The 15,158-nt window shown below is 47.1% G+C and overlaps 2 protein-coding genes across 2 annotated transcripts; one reads left to right on the top strand and one right to left on the bottom strand.

Annotated features, from left to right (window-relative positions):
* Positions 1-11,076: 11,076 nt before the first annotated feature.
* LOC133732736 (uncharacterized) lies at positions 11,077-12,752 on the top strand. The gene is made up of 2 exons (XM_062160322.1): positions 11,077-11,966; positions 12,114-12,752. The coding sequence occupies exons 1-2, from the start codon at positions 11,838-11,840 to the stop codon at positions 12,681-12,683; spliced, it is 699 nt and encodes a 232-aa protein (XP_062016306.1). The 5' UTR covers positions 11,077-11,837; the 3' UTR covers positions 12,684-12,752.
* A 332-nt stretch (positions 12,753-13,084) lies between these two features.
* LOC133730330 (uncharacterized) lies at positions 13,085-14,266 on the bottom strand. Its single transcript, XM_062157946.1, has 3 exons — positions 13,672-14,266; positions 13,448-13,533; positions 13,085-13,390 (listed from the first exon to the last, which is right to left on the bottom strand). Exons 1-3 carry the CDS (start codon positions 14,264-14,266, stop codon positions 13,085-13,087), a joined length of 987 nt encoding a protein of 328 aa, XP_062013930.1.
* Between the last annotated feature and the right edge of the window lie 892 nt (positions 14,267-15,158).

Genomic DNA, 15,158 nt, shown 5'->3' with positions numbered 1-15,158 from the left:
GTTACGCTCGTGAGGTGTAAGTTGCATGAGTGCCACGAAGGCAAGCGTTTGTCAGTTCGTGAGCGATGCATACGCGAACTCTTGTGTTTGTTTGGTTTTCGCTCGTATTAATGAAATGCGAAAAGAATTCGATTTGTTGCAAGCGACAAATGGTAGAAGAATTCAATATTCCATTAATGTGTATTATGTCGAGGGGATGTGAGTGTGAAGCTTGAAAATGCCAGGAAGCACGAGCGTGAAAGCTCGGGGGTGTCGGGAAGGCGTGAGCAGGAAGCTCGATGGTTGCTGGGAAGGCGTGAGCGGGAAGCTCGGGGGTGCCGGGAAGGCGTGAGCGGAAGCTCGGGGTTGCTGGGAAGGCGTGAGCGGGAAGCTCGATGGTTGCCGGGAAGGCGTGAGAGGGAAGCTAGGGGGTGCAGGGAAGGCATGAGCGGAAGCTCGGGGTTGCCGGGAAGGCGTGAGCGGGAAGCTCGGGGGTGCTGGGAAGGCGTGAGAGGAAGCTCGGGGTTGCCGTGAAGGCATGAGCGGAAGCTCGTGGGTGCCGCGAAGGCATGAGCGGGAAGCTCGGGGGTGCCGCGAAGGAGTGAGCGGAAGCTCGTGAGCGGGAAGTTCAGGGTTGCCGCGAAGGAGTGAGCAGAAGCTCGTGGGTGCCGCAAAGACATGAGCGGAAGCTCGGGGGTGCCGCGAAGGCGTGAGCGGGAAGCTCAGGGGTGCCGGGAAGGCATGAGCGGGAAGCTCAGGGGTGCCGGGAAGGCATGAGCGGAAGCTAGGGGTTGCCGCGAAGGCGTGAGCGGAAGCTCGTGGGTGCCGCGAAGGCATGAGCGGGAAGCTCGGGGGTGCCGCGAAGGCGTGAGCGGAAGCTCGTGAGTGGGAAGCTCAGGGATGCCGCGAAGGCGTGAGCAGAAGCTCGTGGGTGCCGCGAAGGCGTGAACGGAAAGCTCGGGGTGCCGCGAATGCGTGAGCGGAAAGCTCGGGGTGCCGCGAAGGCATGAGCGGAAGCTCGTGGGTGCCGCGAAGGCATGAGCGGAATCTCGTGGGTGCCGCGAAGGCATGAGCGGAAGCTCGAAGGTGCCGCGAAGGTGTGAGCGGAAGCTCGAAGGTACCGCGAAGGCGTGAGCGGAAGCTCGGGGGTGCCGCGAAGGCATGAGCGGAAAGCTCGGGGTGCAGTGAAGGCGTGAGCGGAAGCTCGTGAGCGGGAAGTTCAGGGGTGCCGCGAAGGCGTGAGCGGAATCTCGTGGGTGCCGCGAAGGCATGAGCGGAAGCTCGAAGGTGCCGCGAAGGTGTGAGCGGAAGCTCGAAGGTACCGCGAAGGCGTGAGCGGAAGCTCGGGGGTGCCGCGAAGGCATGAGCGGAAAGCTCGGGGTGCCGTGAAGGCGTGAGCGGAAGCTCGTGAGCGGGAAGCTCAGGGGTGCCGCGAAGGCGTGAGCGGGAAGCTCGAAGGTGCCGCGAAGGCGTGAGCGGAAAGCTCGGGGTGCCGCGAAGGCGTGAGAGGAAGCTCGTGGGTGCCGCGAAGGCGTGAGCGGAAAGCTCGGGGTGCCGCGAAGGCGTGAGCGGAAGCTCGTGGGTGCCGCGAAGGCGTGAGCGGAAAGCTCGTGAACGGGAAGCTCGGGGGTGCCGCTGAGGCTAGAGCGTGAAAGCTCGAAGTTGCCGTTGAGGCGAGAGCGTGAAAGCTCGGGGTTGCCGCTGAGGCATGAACGGGTAGCTCAAAGGTGATGTCATGTGGCATGAGCGGGACCGTTGCTAATTATGCTAGGCTGTATGTACAAGTCCCCGAAGTCCCCAATCAAGGAAGGTTTTCTGGCGGGATTGATACCAAAGCGTGGCTTTGTGCCGTATAATGAGCATAATTAATGCAAGTGCGTCGTCCATCTAGAATTGGTCGGAGCGAACGCTTTTGCCCTTTCGGGTGGGCCCCTGCTAGGCCCTCCGAGGAGTCCCCAACTCCTGGCTATAGACCTCCGTATGGTCGGAAAATTGTTTGGTGAGGGGAGCTGCGTTTAAGCAGTGGGTGTTGGGTAGCGAGCCCAATCTTTGATACCCAAGCGTCGGGGTTTAACTGCCGGATCAATGGCTGCCGTGGGCTACGTTAGCTGGTCCCTTTACTCTTTCCCGGAGGAGAAAAGCTTGACTACGATGCCGCGTAGCGGTCATCGTCATTATGAGGCGTTGCCTTACCGCTTGGCGGTTGGTCATGGATCATAGACTCGTGGAGTCTTTAGACCCGTTTAGGTCTCTTTCCCGTGGGGAGGGTTTGACAAAATATGGTGGCCAAGAGGCTAGACAAAATATTCACATAGTGTATATGTAAATTTTGCTAATTGTATGAACAACAAATAAGCATGGCATAGTTTGTCTAAGTGTCACATGTTTATTTAATTTTGTAATTAAATGGAAGCATGGCATATGTGTGTAGCATGTACTTGTAGTAAAATTGCTAATAACACTTTATAGACATGCTTAAGGGTCATGGAGACATGTATAGACATGGCAATAGCTCTAATTGCGAGAGCGTAAGAGATAAGATATAGTGACTTATCTTATGCCGATTTGGAGCGAGTTGGAGTTGGAATTGATGTAAGTACCCGAATCATGTTGGAGTTGTCCAAGCATGACACTCCTTGTGATCGGCGAATGACCGAATTATGCTTGCAAATTTACATGTATGTACACTATACTTTTCAGCGTGCAAGTTGCAACACTACATGTTATCTTTCACTACCTGCGTTATAGCTCAGACTGATCTGGTCAAATATATGCTTTTGCGGCCTATCCTAAGAGGCCGCATTGGCAAGTGGGTGCTCGCCTTGTCAAAATTTTCCCTGCAATATGTTCTGCAGAAGGCCATCAAGGGCCAAGCCATCGCTGACTTCTTAGCACACTACCTTATGTTGGACATACCAGCAGTACGTGATTTGGAAGTCGCCGCAAAGACAATTGATCGACCGGACCTGGTGTGCTTACCTGAGTTCGCTGCGTTATATCAGGCCACGATCTCACTCCAGCCCTTGGTGCTATATTTCGATGGCTCCAGAACGGAAACAATGGCAGGGGCGGGAGTCGTCTTGGAAAATCCAGCTTGCGATCATTTTTCATACTCTTTCCAGTTAGAGTTCCGTTGTACTAACAACCAAGCTGAATATGAGGCCCTCATCATAGGCCTAGAAGTGTTACTGGAACTCAGCGTACGGGATGTCTAGGTTCGCGAAGACTCTTTACTCGTCATTAACCAACATCACGAAAAGTTCAGGTGCACGAACTTCTTGCTTGCCCCGTATAGGGATCGCGCACTCGAATTACTGGCTCAATTTGATGATGTGGATCTGGAGCATATTCCTCGCGAGCGTAATTTTGCTGCCAATGAGCACGCCTAGCTAGCTACTGGCATAACCTTAAAGTATGGGGTTCGCGAGCGGATTTTAAAGGTCGAGCGCCGCATGTTGCCTTCATGGCTCGCGAGGCCTGACCCACAAGAAGAACCCACGGTCGCTGCCTTGGATCCTATCGATGTGGACTGGCTTGTCCCTTTGGTAGCATACCTCAAGCAACCAGATCACTCTGCAGATAATAAGGTCCGTTTCCTTGTGCTGAATTACTTTCTCAGAAATGATGAGCTACAGAGGAGCGGAGAGGATGGCATCGACTTCAGGTGTGTTTACGGCCGCGAAGCAAAGCGCCTGATGCGAGAGGCGCATATGGGCGTGTGTGGGGCTCATCAAGCTGGCCCAAAGATGCAATGGCTCATTAGACGACATGGTTATTATTGGACAAGCATCTTGAAGGATTGCATAACGTTCGCGAAGGGTTGCCAGGATTGCCAGGCACATGGACCAGTCCAACACATTCCAAATATCCCCATGCAGCCTATCATTAAGCCCTGGCCTGCGCGAGGCTGGGCATTGGACTTGATTGGAATGATTCATCCTCATTCTTCTCTTTAGCACAAGTTCATCATCGTCGCTACCGATTTCTTCACCAAGTGGGTAGAGGCTGAGCCTTTAAAGGAAGCTTTTGGTGCCACAATTCGGCAATTTCTCTTTAATCACATTATTTGCAGGTTTGGTATCCCAGAAGTTTTGGTATCCGACAGGGGGGCAGCATTTATGGGTCGTGAGGTTGAACAGCTCGTAGCTGACCTGGGAATACAATTCATTCATTCCACCCCATACTATGCTTAGTCCAATGGTCAAGCGGAGGCCAGTAACAAAATTGTCATCACTCTCTTAAAGAAGATGCTCGCAGAAAATCCTCGCCAGTGGCACGAAACGTTGTATGAGACTCTTTGGGCCTATCGCACCTCCAAGCGTAGCCCCATCGTCACGACGCCTTATGCTCTCATGTTCGGTCATGATGCGGTGTTACCTTTGGAACCTCGGGGACAAAACGGAAGTTCGGTTCGTTAAGCCCAGGAGGTAGGGCGCCGAAGAAGAGTGGTTGACAGAAGGGGGTCTCCCACATTTCTCCAGCATGCTCCGCGCGAGGGAACCTCAAGAGGATGAATCCTCCGGAGTAGAAATCCCAACCTAGGAGCTCCTCGTGTTCTTCAACCTATCCGAAGCCTAGGATGTTCCATCCAGGCTTTCAGAAGCCAAAGACACGCGGCTGCCTGAGATTAAGCCATAAGGCCTATCTCAGGCTTGAGATTTCGCCATAAGGCCTAAGATCTAAAGGCCAGAAGTAAGATCGAGGGGAGAAGATTTTTGGAAAAGAATGAAGAGAAGTAGGGTTTCCAGAGCCATTTCTGGGTAAGCCATGGTTTTGATATTCTCATCCCCAAAGTACAGGTATATATAGGGCCAATTCGAGTGGCCTTAGCCCTTGGATGGACAGTTGAAAGGGGTGATCAATGCCATCAATGAGATTAAATGCCATAATCTCATAAATGAAGGAGAATTAAAGATGCGTGGGAGACGGAACGGTCTTCAAGGAGGTAACCGCTCAGTTTCGAGATTATCTATTATGAATCGCTTTAATACATAATTGAGGGAGATTTAAAAGAAATTGATGGCTACGAAGACAAAGCCGCTTTTGGGCCAGTGAGTGGACTAGAGCAAATAAATAATATTATTACTGGGTTAATAATATCCATAATACAAAGATAATGGGACTGATACTAGAGGCCTAAAGTCCCCGGGCCGCGTAGGATAGGCGAAGAATATGATCATCTAGATGGTAGCCAGCTTGAACGGCGGCATGTTCGGTCTATTGGGCTACTCCGCGGGCCTGGGCCAGATTTTGAGACAACACTTCGGAGGCTGCCAAAGGTTGTTCTAGTTGAGCTTCTTCATGAGCGATCCTAGCCCTCACAGTAGCCAATTGGGTCTGAAGATCCTAGATTTGGGACTCGAGGTGTTTTTCCACGAGCTCCATATCTCTGAGATAAGAGGCCCGTTCACCCAGGGAATCTCGCAAAGCTTCCATCTGTTAGGCGAGGCCTGATGCTGTGACTGGGCTTGTCTGGCTCGTGTTTCAGGGGCCGCTTTGCGCTCGCACCACTTGGGGAGATCACCCAACAGTTTGTCTATGGCGCTGAATTGAGCATCAGAAATGGCGGCGAAGTACTTAGAGATATTCCAAGGCCCCCGCGAGCGCGCCAGACGCCAATAAGTCAGGGCCCAGGAGCCGGCGAAGACCTTCCTTAGCATCCTCCATGACGCCAGCAAGGGTTACTTCGAGGGCGCGAGCTAGCCGTTCTAATCTGGAAGGTTCGCCAGGAGGAGGTTGCGGCTGGGCAGGAGTAACAATGACAGAAGCCTCGACAGGCTCCGCAACAGGACCTACCACTTCAGGTACTGGTAGGGACCCGCTTCTGCTGCTGCTTCATGTACTTGGGGGGCATGGGAGGCAGGATCACTATTGGCTTCATCCACCAGGTTTGGATCAATGTGACCCTCGCCGACGGTTTCCTCAGCAGTTATCGCCACTTCCTCAGTTTGGACATGGCTCTAACCCTGAGAAGGGAATGTCAGATATCGAGAAAATCAAAATTAAACGATAAGAGAAGAAGGTAAAAGCACAAGGAGGAATACCTCGTCAGCAGGTTGCTCATGAGTAGTAACGAGAACATCCTGGGCTATTATTGGGAGAACCGGTGTGTCCGCCATTGTCTGTTCTCAGTCGACCGCAATAACATCAGGTCTAGAATAAGGCACGACTTGCTCCAGAATGCCAGTCCCTAGTTGACCATCGTCGAGAGCATCAGGAGGGGCATCATCTCCTCGGCCTCAGGGGAACTATCGTCTGATATTTGAACCGGCACCGGGGACGGAGGTGGTTGGTTTGCAGCAGGGCTTTGAGGTCGAGAGATGACTGGGCTTGAGGGCGCTTGGACCTGCGAGGAGGTCGTTTCTCCTCCGGTAGTAGAAGGGCCTTCCCCACCCTGCCTGGAGGGGCCTGTGGTCCTACGACGAACCTACAAACGAGGAGCGTTTTGTTATAAGGCGAAATGTGAAACAAAAATGATAACTTTATTACTTGTCTGAACTGAGAAGATACCAGTCGATAAACGATTGGTTCATCGTCTTCCTACGCGTCGCTCAGATGGTCAGAACGACTGTGTTTGCGGGCCAGAGCGGCGGCGACCTGATGAGGGTTGCGAAATCAAGTTTAGACCATAAGAGGGTGTCAAAATTGAAAGTAAAGACAAATTATGCAAGGTTTCTTACTTCCTCAGGATCCTCGTCGTCTGAAGAGTCTGCAACTTCAGGCTCCACTACGACAGCCTTTCGCTTCGCGGCTTGACTCGTGGCCGCGGTGGAAGAACCAGCCGGCTGACCACTGGGCGGTGGCGTACCCCTGGCCCTGAGATTTGTCCGCTGAAACAAAACATCAGTTAGGATAATGAAGGCGAGAGGGGTAAAATCTGTTAATGCAGGAAAAAAACTTACCTCCTGCGCCGGTTCGCGGATGATAATTCTAGCTTGCACAGGTCGCGGGGTTGTGCTCCGTGGACAGGGAAGCGAGCAAGCACTTGAGAATCGATGTCGTCGAGGTAGTTCAAATGGCGGAAGAGTATCGCGAAGAGCTCATCGTCCGATAGATCCCAGCAGTTAACAGAGACCTTGGCCCACCATCGATCGTAGTCCTCGGCGACTCCGTCGACGGGACGAAGTTCATCAGCCCAAGTAGGGAGATTGACTAGGGTGAGCATGCTTTGGGCTAGAGGAGGCCCAGTAGTGGGGCCTATTCTTCGCCATGAGGTGTTGTAGTTCCAAGAGTCGTAAAGGGGAAAGGGTACCAATTGGGCTAACCCAAATTGGCGAGCGAAGTGATTGAGGGCGTAGATCTCATAACTGATATCATCGGCCATGAGCCTGATGTCTGAGCAAGAGATGGCGCGGCGGAAAGCCAAACGCGCGCGATTGCTATAATCTGGATCGCCGGGCGAGAACCCTTGTTCAAGGGGAGGCGGGGACCTCCTGTTGAGAACCAGGTCCGAGTCTGGTATCTCGTCTAGAAGATACAGGTAGGAGAAACACTCAGAGTATGCATGGAGGGGAAGTGTACCTTTCTTCCCAGCAGAGCCACTGACCCAGAAGCGCGTCGACCGGAGGAAATTTCGGAATGTCTGATAGGCGGAAGTGAGGGAAGTAGACTTGTAGCTTCTGCCTAAGATCCATAAAGGGTCAGAAATGTTGACCTCAAAGGGGTGCATGGTGGCTTGATAGAGGCACGACACAGCGAGCCCAATACTAGTTGCCCAAGGCCTACGCGGCGGCCGTTGTAGAGTGCAGTAGCCAGAGAGGCCCAAGGACTAGTAGGCTTGTTGGAGGAGGTGCATAAAATGTACTTGCAAAGCCAGTACTCCAAGAAGGCAATGCCACCAGTCGCGTTGTGCTCCTTGCAATAGTGGGATCGCCACTGCGGGTAAGAGCAGCTGTGGGAGCTGCGGCCGGTTTGAACCATTCGCGAAGGGAATTCGATGGAGTCGAATTGGCCATGCACATAAGGCTCGTAGTCAATAGGCAGCCCTGTTATGGAGAGAATGTCCAGCAGCGTTATGCTAATCTGCCCAAACCTGAAGTCGAAGGTGTTGCTGGCGGTGTTCCAGAAGCAGAGGATGGCGGCTAGAGGCGAGCGATTGCCGCCGCTGAGGAGTTGAAAGCACAGGTCGTTAGTGTGGGCGATGCCTACCACGTCCCAGCGGGCTAGATCCCTTTCTCTAATCTCGCGATACCAAGCGAGTTCCTCCGTGCTCACCGAGGGCCAAAACCCTATTTTGGCTCTGTGTTGGCGTAGGCCCCAACTACTGAAGTCTCCAAGAGTCCTTCGGAGGACTAGAATGGGGCGGCAAATGGGCAGGCCGTACAGGGCCATGGAGTCTTCAGGGATGGCATCACGCGGGGTAGGACCCAGTCTGACCTGAGAATTGGGGAAACTAAGTAACAGGGGCCTCTAGATGGTGGTCTGAGCGAAGCATCGTGCGCCAAAGCCAGTTCCCCAGGCGGGGGCCGCTTCCTCAGTAATCTCTTCTTCCTGATCGATGATGATTTTCTTTTGAGGAGCCATTTCTGGGTTTCTGAGAAATGAAGTGTGGGAAGGAGAAAGTGTTCTGGGTTTAGCAAAGAGACTGAAGGAGTTTCTGATGTGATAAATCCGAATATTTGCGACAGGATTTAAATAGAGGGTTTTGTGAAGGAAACGATGCGACGAAAAGACGTTTAGCAGTTGGGCAGACGCAAACCCACATTTATGGCCTCGGTTTCTGTCATAAGTCGTGTCGCTTAAGTCCTCTTCGATCAGTTACGTATTCGCGGGCCTGATCTCGAGGCCTGGGGGACAATGTTTGAGCCTAAAAGTATTTTTGGCAAGATCCCTTGAGGGGGTTTTAGCATAGCGGGCCGATACCTGCGGCCCAAAATTAAGCCTACTTGGGTTTGGGTTACAGCTTCACCCATTCCGAAATCTATAAGGAAAATGAGTCCTTATTGGAATCTTCAATCAATAATCCTTCTATGGCAAGGAACAGTCGAAACCCTAAGGTATAAATGCTGGGGTTCAAGGACAAAACGACAACAACTCTCAATCAACTAATCTCTCAGATTATCAAAGTCTCTCCGGAGCAACCTACCTTCAACCTAGTTGAAACCAGCGAAGCAAGAGTAACGCCCTCGCAACCCAGCGAAGCTAAAGTTACGCTTTAGCAAACCCGTGCTTTCTCCTACTTCCCGGTGATTGCTCTACTTAACATACAACGTTAAGTACTTGGTGACGCAAGAGATCACACCACAAGTCCTTATCCGTAAGGCAAGAAGTCCTTTTCCGAAAAGCATAGAAAAGAACCTGGTGACGAGGTTGGTGCTCTCCTCGTCCACAGCGTTTGGTTTAGAAGTCAGGTCAAGGGCCGCCCCGACGACTACACCGAAAGGTGTTGGCACGCTCACGCATTTAAAATATACTGTTTGCATGCCGGACTAGTTTTGAAGCCAAACATAATGAGTCCCCCACACACAGGTTTAATAATGCGATATACTCTAACCACTTGAATTGCAACATGTTAGTATGTGTGGTAACATTCCATATAATCCAGTGATGATTTTTGGCTATTTCTAATGTGTGATTTCAAGTTGCAATAATCTAAGTCACATGTTTTCAACGGTAAGTATATATATTTTTTGTGTAAAAAGAACTAATGGCTATAGTGGTTGAGTTGTTCGGTCGATTATACTTAATTTTAAGTTTGACTTTGATTTGATATAATTCTCTAATATATATTTTTTCGTTAAATACTCTCTCTTGACATCAAAATTACTTGATTTAAACTCAGAATCTACTCCAAATAAAAAGAAAACTTATCTTACTAGCGAGATGGTGCTTGACAATGAAGTGAAAAATTCCAAATGACATATCACATATTGAACTAACTCTATCTTTATAACTAACTCCACCAATAATTTCAGTAAACATATGATTTGGTAGGATACTAATCCAAATGTCACACATGGGTTCATCGTTAAGATAAGGGACAATAATACGTGAACACCTTTCTCTTCTAAGGTAACTTCCAAACTAAAATCCATCTTCATCTCCCATTCTACCACTACTTCACGTCTTCACCACTCCATTTCCCTTCCTTTCGAGCTATTTCTCTTTACCTTTTGTGCTTTTCTCTTTGCCTAAAAATACGCCATGTGGAAGTTCTTACAACCTCACATGAGTCACATCACTCTTTTCTCTTGCGTCAAAACTTCTCCCAACCCAGAAACCAAAATTATAGGACACGCGGCGAGAACCCATGAGTCCAAACCTAGTTACAGGACACGCGGCGAGAACCCACAAGTCCATTGTAAAAGGATTAGCAAATGCTTAATTAAGTAGCTCAACTTAGTGACTTACAGTCACACGTGATATTCATCACGAAACTTCTTCCTTAGTCACCATTCACCAAGAACATTCATCATCGAATTTTCATCGCCTAGCTCCAAAAAGTGAACACCCAACTCCGTACGTAGATTTTTCCCTTTGTTTTTGAAGCCTAACCAACTTGCCAACCTAATTAAATATATTAGTTAATTACAGTCTATGCGATTATGAAAACCTAATTATAATACTGTCTCTTATTTTGGACATCACAACCTCTAAACTAGTAGTTAGGACATGTGAAGTGCCAAAATCTAGAATGTGTTTCATGCTGCCGTGTCTATCATTTCCCAAGAGATAAGAATATCAACAAGCATATACTTCTATAACAACTGTCAATATGTACATGTATTAGTTGCACTGACATCTGGAGGAGAATATTTATGAGTAAGATTACAGTTTATAATTTTAAAATATTTACACCGAACGTTTACTTAATGTTCAATTATTGAATTTCACGACTTAAAATTAAGAATTTAAATATCTAAGAAATAACTTAAATATTTATAATTTGACATTCTTGATAGTTGATCGACACCCAAAATATCTTCAAAACTAGCTTAAGGCAACTCCAACCTTGGGGTGCCAAACCAGATTTTGGGCCATTTTGAGACTTTGGATCTCAAACCTTGTGTTTTGGGGGGTCTGGTCCTATAAATATAGGACTTGGACTCATTTGTAGTCTCATATTTGAGACTTTTCTAGGACCAGATCTGATCACTGTACATGGGGGCCAGCCCACTTGCTGTCTCAGCCCAAATGCCTAACCAACGCGCCAGAGGGGATAATTGAAGGAGATGCGCGCGCCAACTGCTGGGAAGAGAGAGCACGCGCGCATCATCCGCTGGAGAGAGAAGATCGCCTGCTTTTTCATCTGCAGACGTGGGCCCCGCGCCAATTGCTGTCCCCTGGTGACCGTTGGAACCCCCAACGGTCATGAAATGTATGGTCCAGATTGATACCTGATCAATATGGACGGTCCGATGTTGCCCTTTTTTTTTTTTTTTACTGAACGGGTCTATTTTCGATCTGATGGCTCAGATTTGAGGGAAAAAAACTCATCTACGGCTCTTATTAATTGAAGGGTTATTATATCCTTTTTGTTCCAAAAATAAAATAAAAGAATTACCAGAAAATTAAGGGAAAAAAATCTACCCGTTGGAACAGTGAAGTGTAGGAAATTCTATAAATACCTACCCATTCTTTTCTATTTCCTCACACCAAATATCCTCCATCTCCTTCACAATTTTCCATTCATTAAACCCATCTTCTTGTTCTTAAATATATCTTCCTTTTTTCTTTTCTTTTTTGTCTTGGAAAAAATGGCTCCAAGAGGGGATTCTTGGAGGCACAATGAAGAAGTTATTCTTTGCTAAGCTTGGATCACCGTTGGGGGTGATGGTTGCGTCGGAAAATATCAAAAGTCGGATTTATTGTGGAGTCGTGTGGCGGAGGAGTACAATGCTCACAAACCGGCCGGTTGCATGGAGAGAACACATTCTAGTTGCCACGCTCGTTGGAAGAGAATAAGTCTGGCATGTATGAAGTGGCGCCAAGCTCTTAACAAGGTCGGACACTTTCAACGAAGAAGCGGCGAAAATATGGAGGATGAGGTAATTATATTGAAATATGTTCAATAATGATTATTTTTTTATTTCTCATGTAGTTGTTAAAAGTAAAATGTTGTTATATAGTTTATTGATCGATTTATACTAAGCAAATTTTTTTTTAATATTTTATTTACTTAATATTATATGTAGCTCATGAATGTTAAATCAACGTACTACGACTCGGAAGGTTGCGATTTTGTGTTTGACCATTGTTGGCAATACTTGAAAAATACGGAAAAATTTGGGAAAACGCCATCAATGGAAAACCACTTTAGTGTTCCTAATCATATCAACTTGGATGACGATGGAACAACCACTACTGAGGATGAGCTTCCGTCATCAAGAAAGGCACGTCCTCAAGGACAGCAAGCACATAAGCTAGCTAAGAAAAAAGGCAATAAGCAGGATGTGGATGGCCTACGAGTTCAAATGCAGAAATGTTATGAACAAACCGAACGCGAGTACCAACAAAGGCAAAAACAGTTTGAGGAAGGTCAACTAATTGAGCAACGCGCTGAGGATGCTCGCACGATGCAGGTGGATCCATCAATTTTCACCCCAAGAAAGAGGAGTTATTGGGAGAGGAAGCAACAACAAATAATTGATAAGGAGGCCGAAACTTCAAGCATCCCGGAACAATCTCAATATCCTACACCCCGTGAAGGAGACAACACAGGATTGACCACTTATGATCCACTTGGCGAGACATCTTGGATGTAATTAATATTGTTAGTTGCTTTGAATGGTTTGTATTTTAATTTATGATAATAAAAATTATTTTGTTGAGTAGATCATCTTCGTAAAAAAGCATTGAACTTTTATTTTCATAATAAAGCACACCACACAAATTAAAAGCACACAATATAAAGTAAAAGCATACCACACAACAATACAACCAAAGTAGGCCATGCCCACTTATCATGACAACATGGCCACTTATTGAAAGCACAAAAAAAAAAAACTCTTCATTGGTGGTTCCGATGAGCTTGTAACTTCATGGTCCATAAGTGATCGACTAGATCGTCTTGGAGGTTTTTATTCATCACTGGACATCTAACCTCCCTATAACGACGCAAGAATTGATTTAGTTGTTGCGGATTGCGTTGAACATCAGTGTCCATTTATGTCCTCTTATATATCTCTACTTTCCTTGGTCTGGTTGGGATATCATCCGGATCAAATGGCTCTGCTGCATCTTCATCATGCTCATCTTCAACAATCATATTGTGCAAGATAATGCACGTCATCATGATGTATTGAAGGTTCTCCTTACTCCACCCACGAGCTGGTCCTCTTATGATTGCCCAACGAGCTTGGAGAATACCAAATGCTCTCTCCACGTCTTTTCTGTATGCTTCCTGCATCCTTGTGAAATGTTGTGTCTGCGGCGACCTCGGGTTTCGGATTGCTTGTACAAATGACCCCCACTTAGGGTATATGTCATTAACTAGGTAATAACATTGACGATAATGCCTATTACGTACCTGGTAGCTCACTTCAGGGGTTTCACTAACGCATTGAGCATTGAACAACGGTGAACATCCAAGGACGTTAATATCATTCAAGGGACCTGGAAGTCCGAAGAAGGCATGCCAAATTCAAGTATCGTAGGAGGCCACCGCCTCTAAGATGATTGTCGGTTTCCCCTTGTAGCCAGTATACTGCCCTACCCATCCGGTGGGACAATTTTTTCACTGCCAGTGCATACAATCAAGGCTACCGACCATCCCCGGGAATCCCCGTTCTTCAGCTTTGTCAAGCAGCAGTCGCAAATCTGCCGGTGTTGGTCGGCGGAGGTAAGTCTCATGGTACACATTCCAGATTGCCTTTGTGAAGTGCTCAAAAATCTCAATGGCAGTGGTCTTCGCAATATCTAGGTAATCATCGCAGAAATCAGCTGTGATGCCATACGCGAGCATTCTCATGGCGCATGTCAGTTTTTGTTCAGTGGATAAGCTTAGTCTCCCACAAACATCTCTTGTTTGAACAAAATATGGGTCGTAGTTGGCCACGTCGCGCATCATCCTGTCAAAGACGTGAGGTTGCATTCTATATCGCCTAAGAAATACGTTTGGTTCGTACCTGCACGGATCAGTGAAGTATTGAGCTTTGAGTCGAAGATCCATCAGCTCTCGATCCCTGGCCTTATAGGTACGACCTTTTGAAGAACCACCCCATTGTGAATCCTCATCTTCCAGAGTTTGGATTTGCAAGGCAGCGGCATACATCATCAAGTTTCGTCGACGGCTTCTCGTGACGGCCTCTTCTTGATCTTTCTGCAACCATTTCGTCAAACGATTCATTGCAGAAATGGTTTGACAAAATCAAAACGGAAAAGAAAGAAAGATTTGTGTGATTTGGATATGAGAAGTGTTTGTGAATTTGTGAGAGATGAGGATGACAATGACCCCATATTTATGGACGGTTGGAGTTCATATCATTAGATAAGATATGACACGTGGCGGACAAAGACTCAACCGTAATTTGGACAGCCAATTAGAGATTGACACGTGGCGTTGGAATCACATCGAAATTCGGCTGTTTGGCATATATGCCGACACAAAACATCAAAATATCTTCTAAATAGTTAGATTCTTTGTCGTATGTGCCGACACTTTTGTCGTATATGCCGACACAAAAATTAAATTTTTTTTAAAAATTCATTAAATAATAAGAATAATTTTTAAATATTATGATAAAATGTTAAATTATTATTTTTTACCTTATTTAATTAAATTAACATATTTTTAATATAATATTCATCAAAATTATACTCATATTATATTTTTGTCAGGAATAGTGAAAATAGCACCCCCATATAGCACCTCATGATTGGAGATGAGAATTGAGTCCTATATAAATAGTGTAACAAGGGAGTGCTAAAATGAGAATAGCACCCCCAAATGGTGCCCATGGTTAGAGCTGCCCTTAGAAATCATGAACTCAATGCTTCAATCCAATGCTTATATTTAAAACGTTAGTTATTACAACTAGCCCTTTTCAACTCTCAGCCTAATTAATATTATAATTCTGTCTGTTGGTTTGGACCTCATGATCGACTTCCAAAGAAGAAGTTAGGACATGTGAAGTGGCCGAAATCCAGAATGTGTTTCATGTTGGTGTGCCCACGATGATTCTCAAGATACGAATATATATATATATATATATATATATATATATATATATATATATATA

This window comes from Rosa rugosa, chromosome 2, assembly GCF_958449725.1.
Source record: "Rosa rugosa chromosome 2, drRosRugo1.1, whole genome shotgun sequence".
NCBI lineage: Eukaryota > Viridiplantae > Streptophyta > Magnoliopsida > Rosales > Rosaceae > Rosa > Rosa rugosa.
The sequence above is the reverse complement of the archived record's forward strand: the minus strand, read 5'-3'. Positions and strand labels throughout refer to the sequence as shown.

Bases quoted from the DNA above. Each gene is read 5' to 3' on its own strand.
- LOC133732736 (XM_062160322.1), top strand. From the start codon at position 11,838: ATGGAGAGAACACATTCTAGTTGCCACGCTCGTTGGAAGAGAATAAGT. The intron at 11,967-12,113 runs GTAATTATATTG...TATTATATGTAG, and splicing joins GCGAAAATATGGAGGATGAG to CTCATGAATGTTAAATCAAC.
- LOC133730330 (XM_062157946.1), bottom strand. From the start codon at position 14,266: ATGAATCGTTTGACGAAATGGTTGCAGAAAGATCAAGAAGAGGCCGTC. The intron at 13,534-13,671 runs GTATGCACTGGC...TCGGACTTCCAG, and splicing joins GATGGTCGGTAGCCTTGATT to GTCCCTTGAATGATATTAAC. The intron at 13,391-13,447 runs GTACGTAATAGG...ATATACCCTAAG, and splicing joins CCCCTGAAGTGAGCTACCAG to TGGGGGTCATTTGTACAAGC.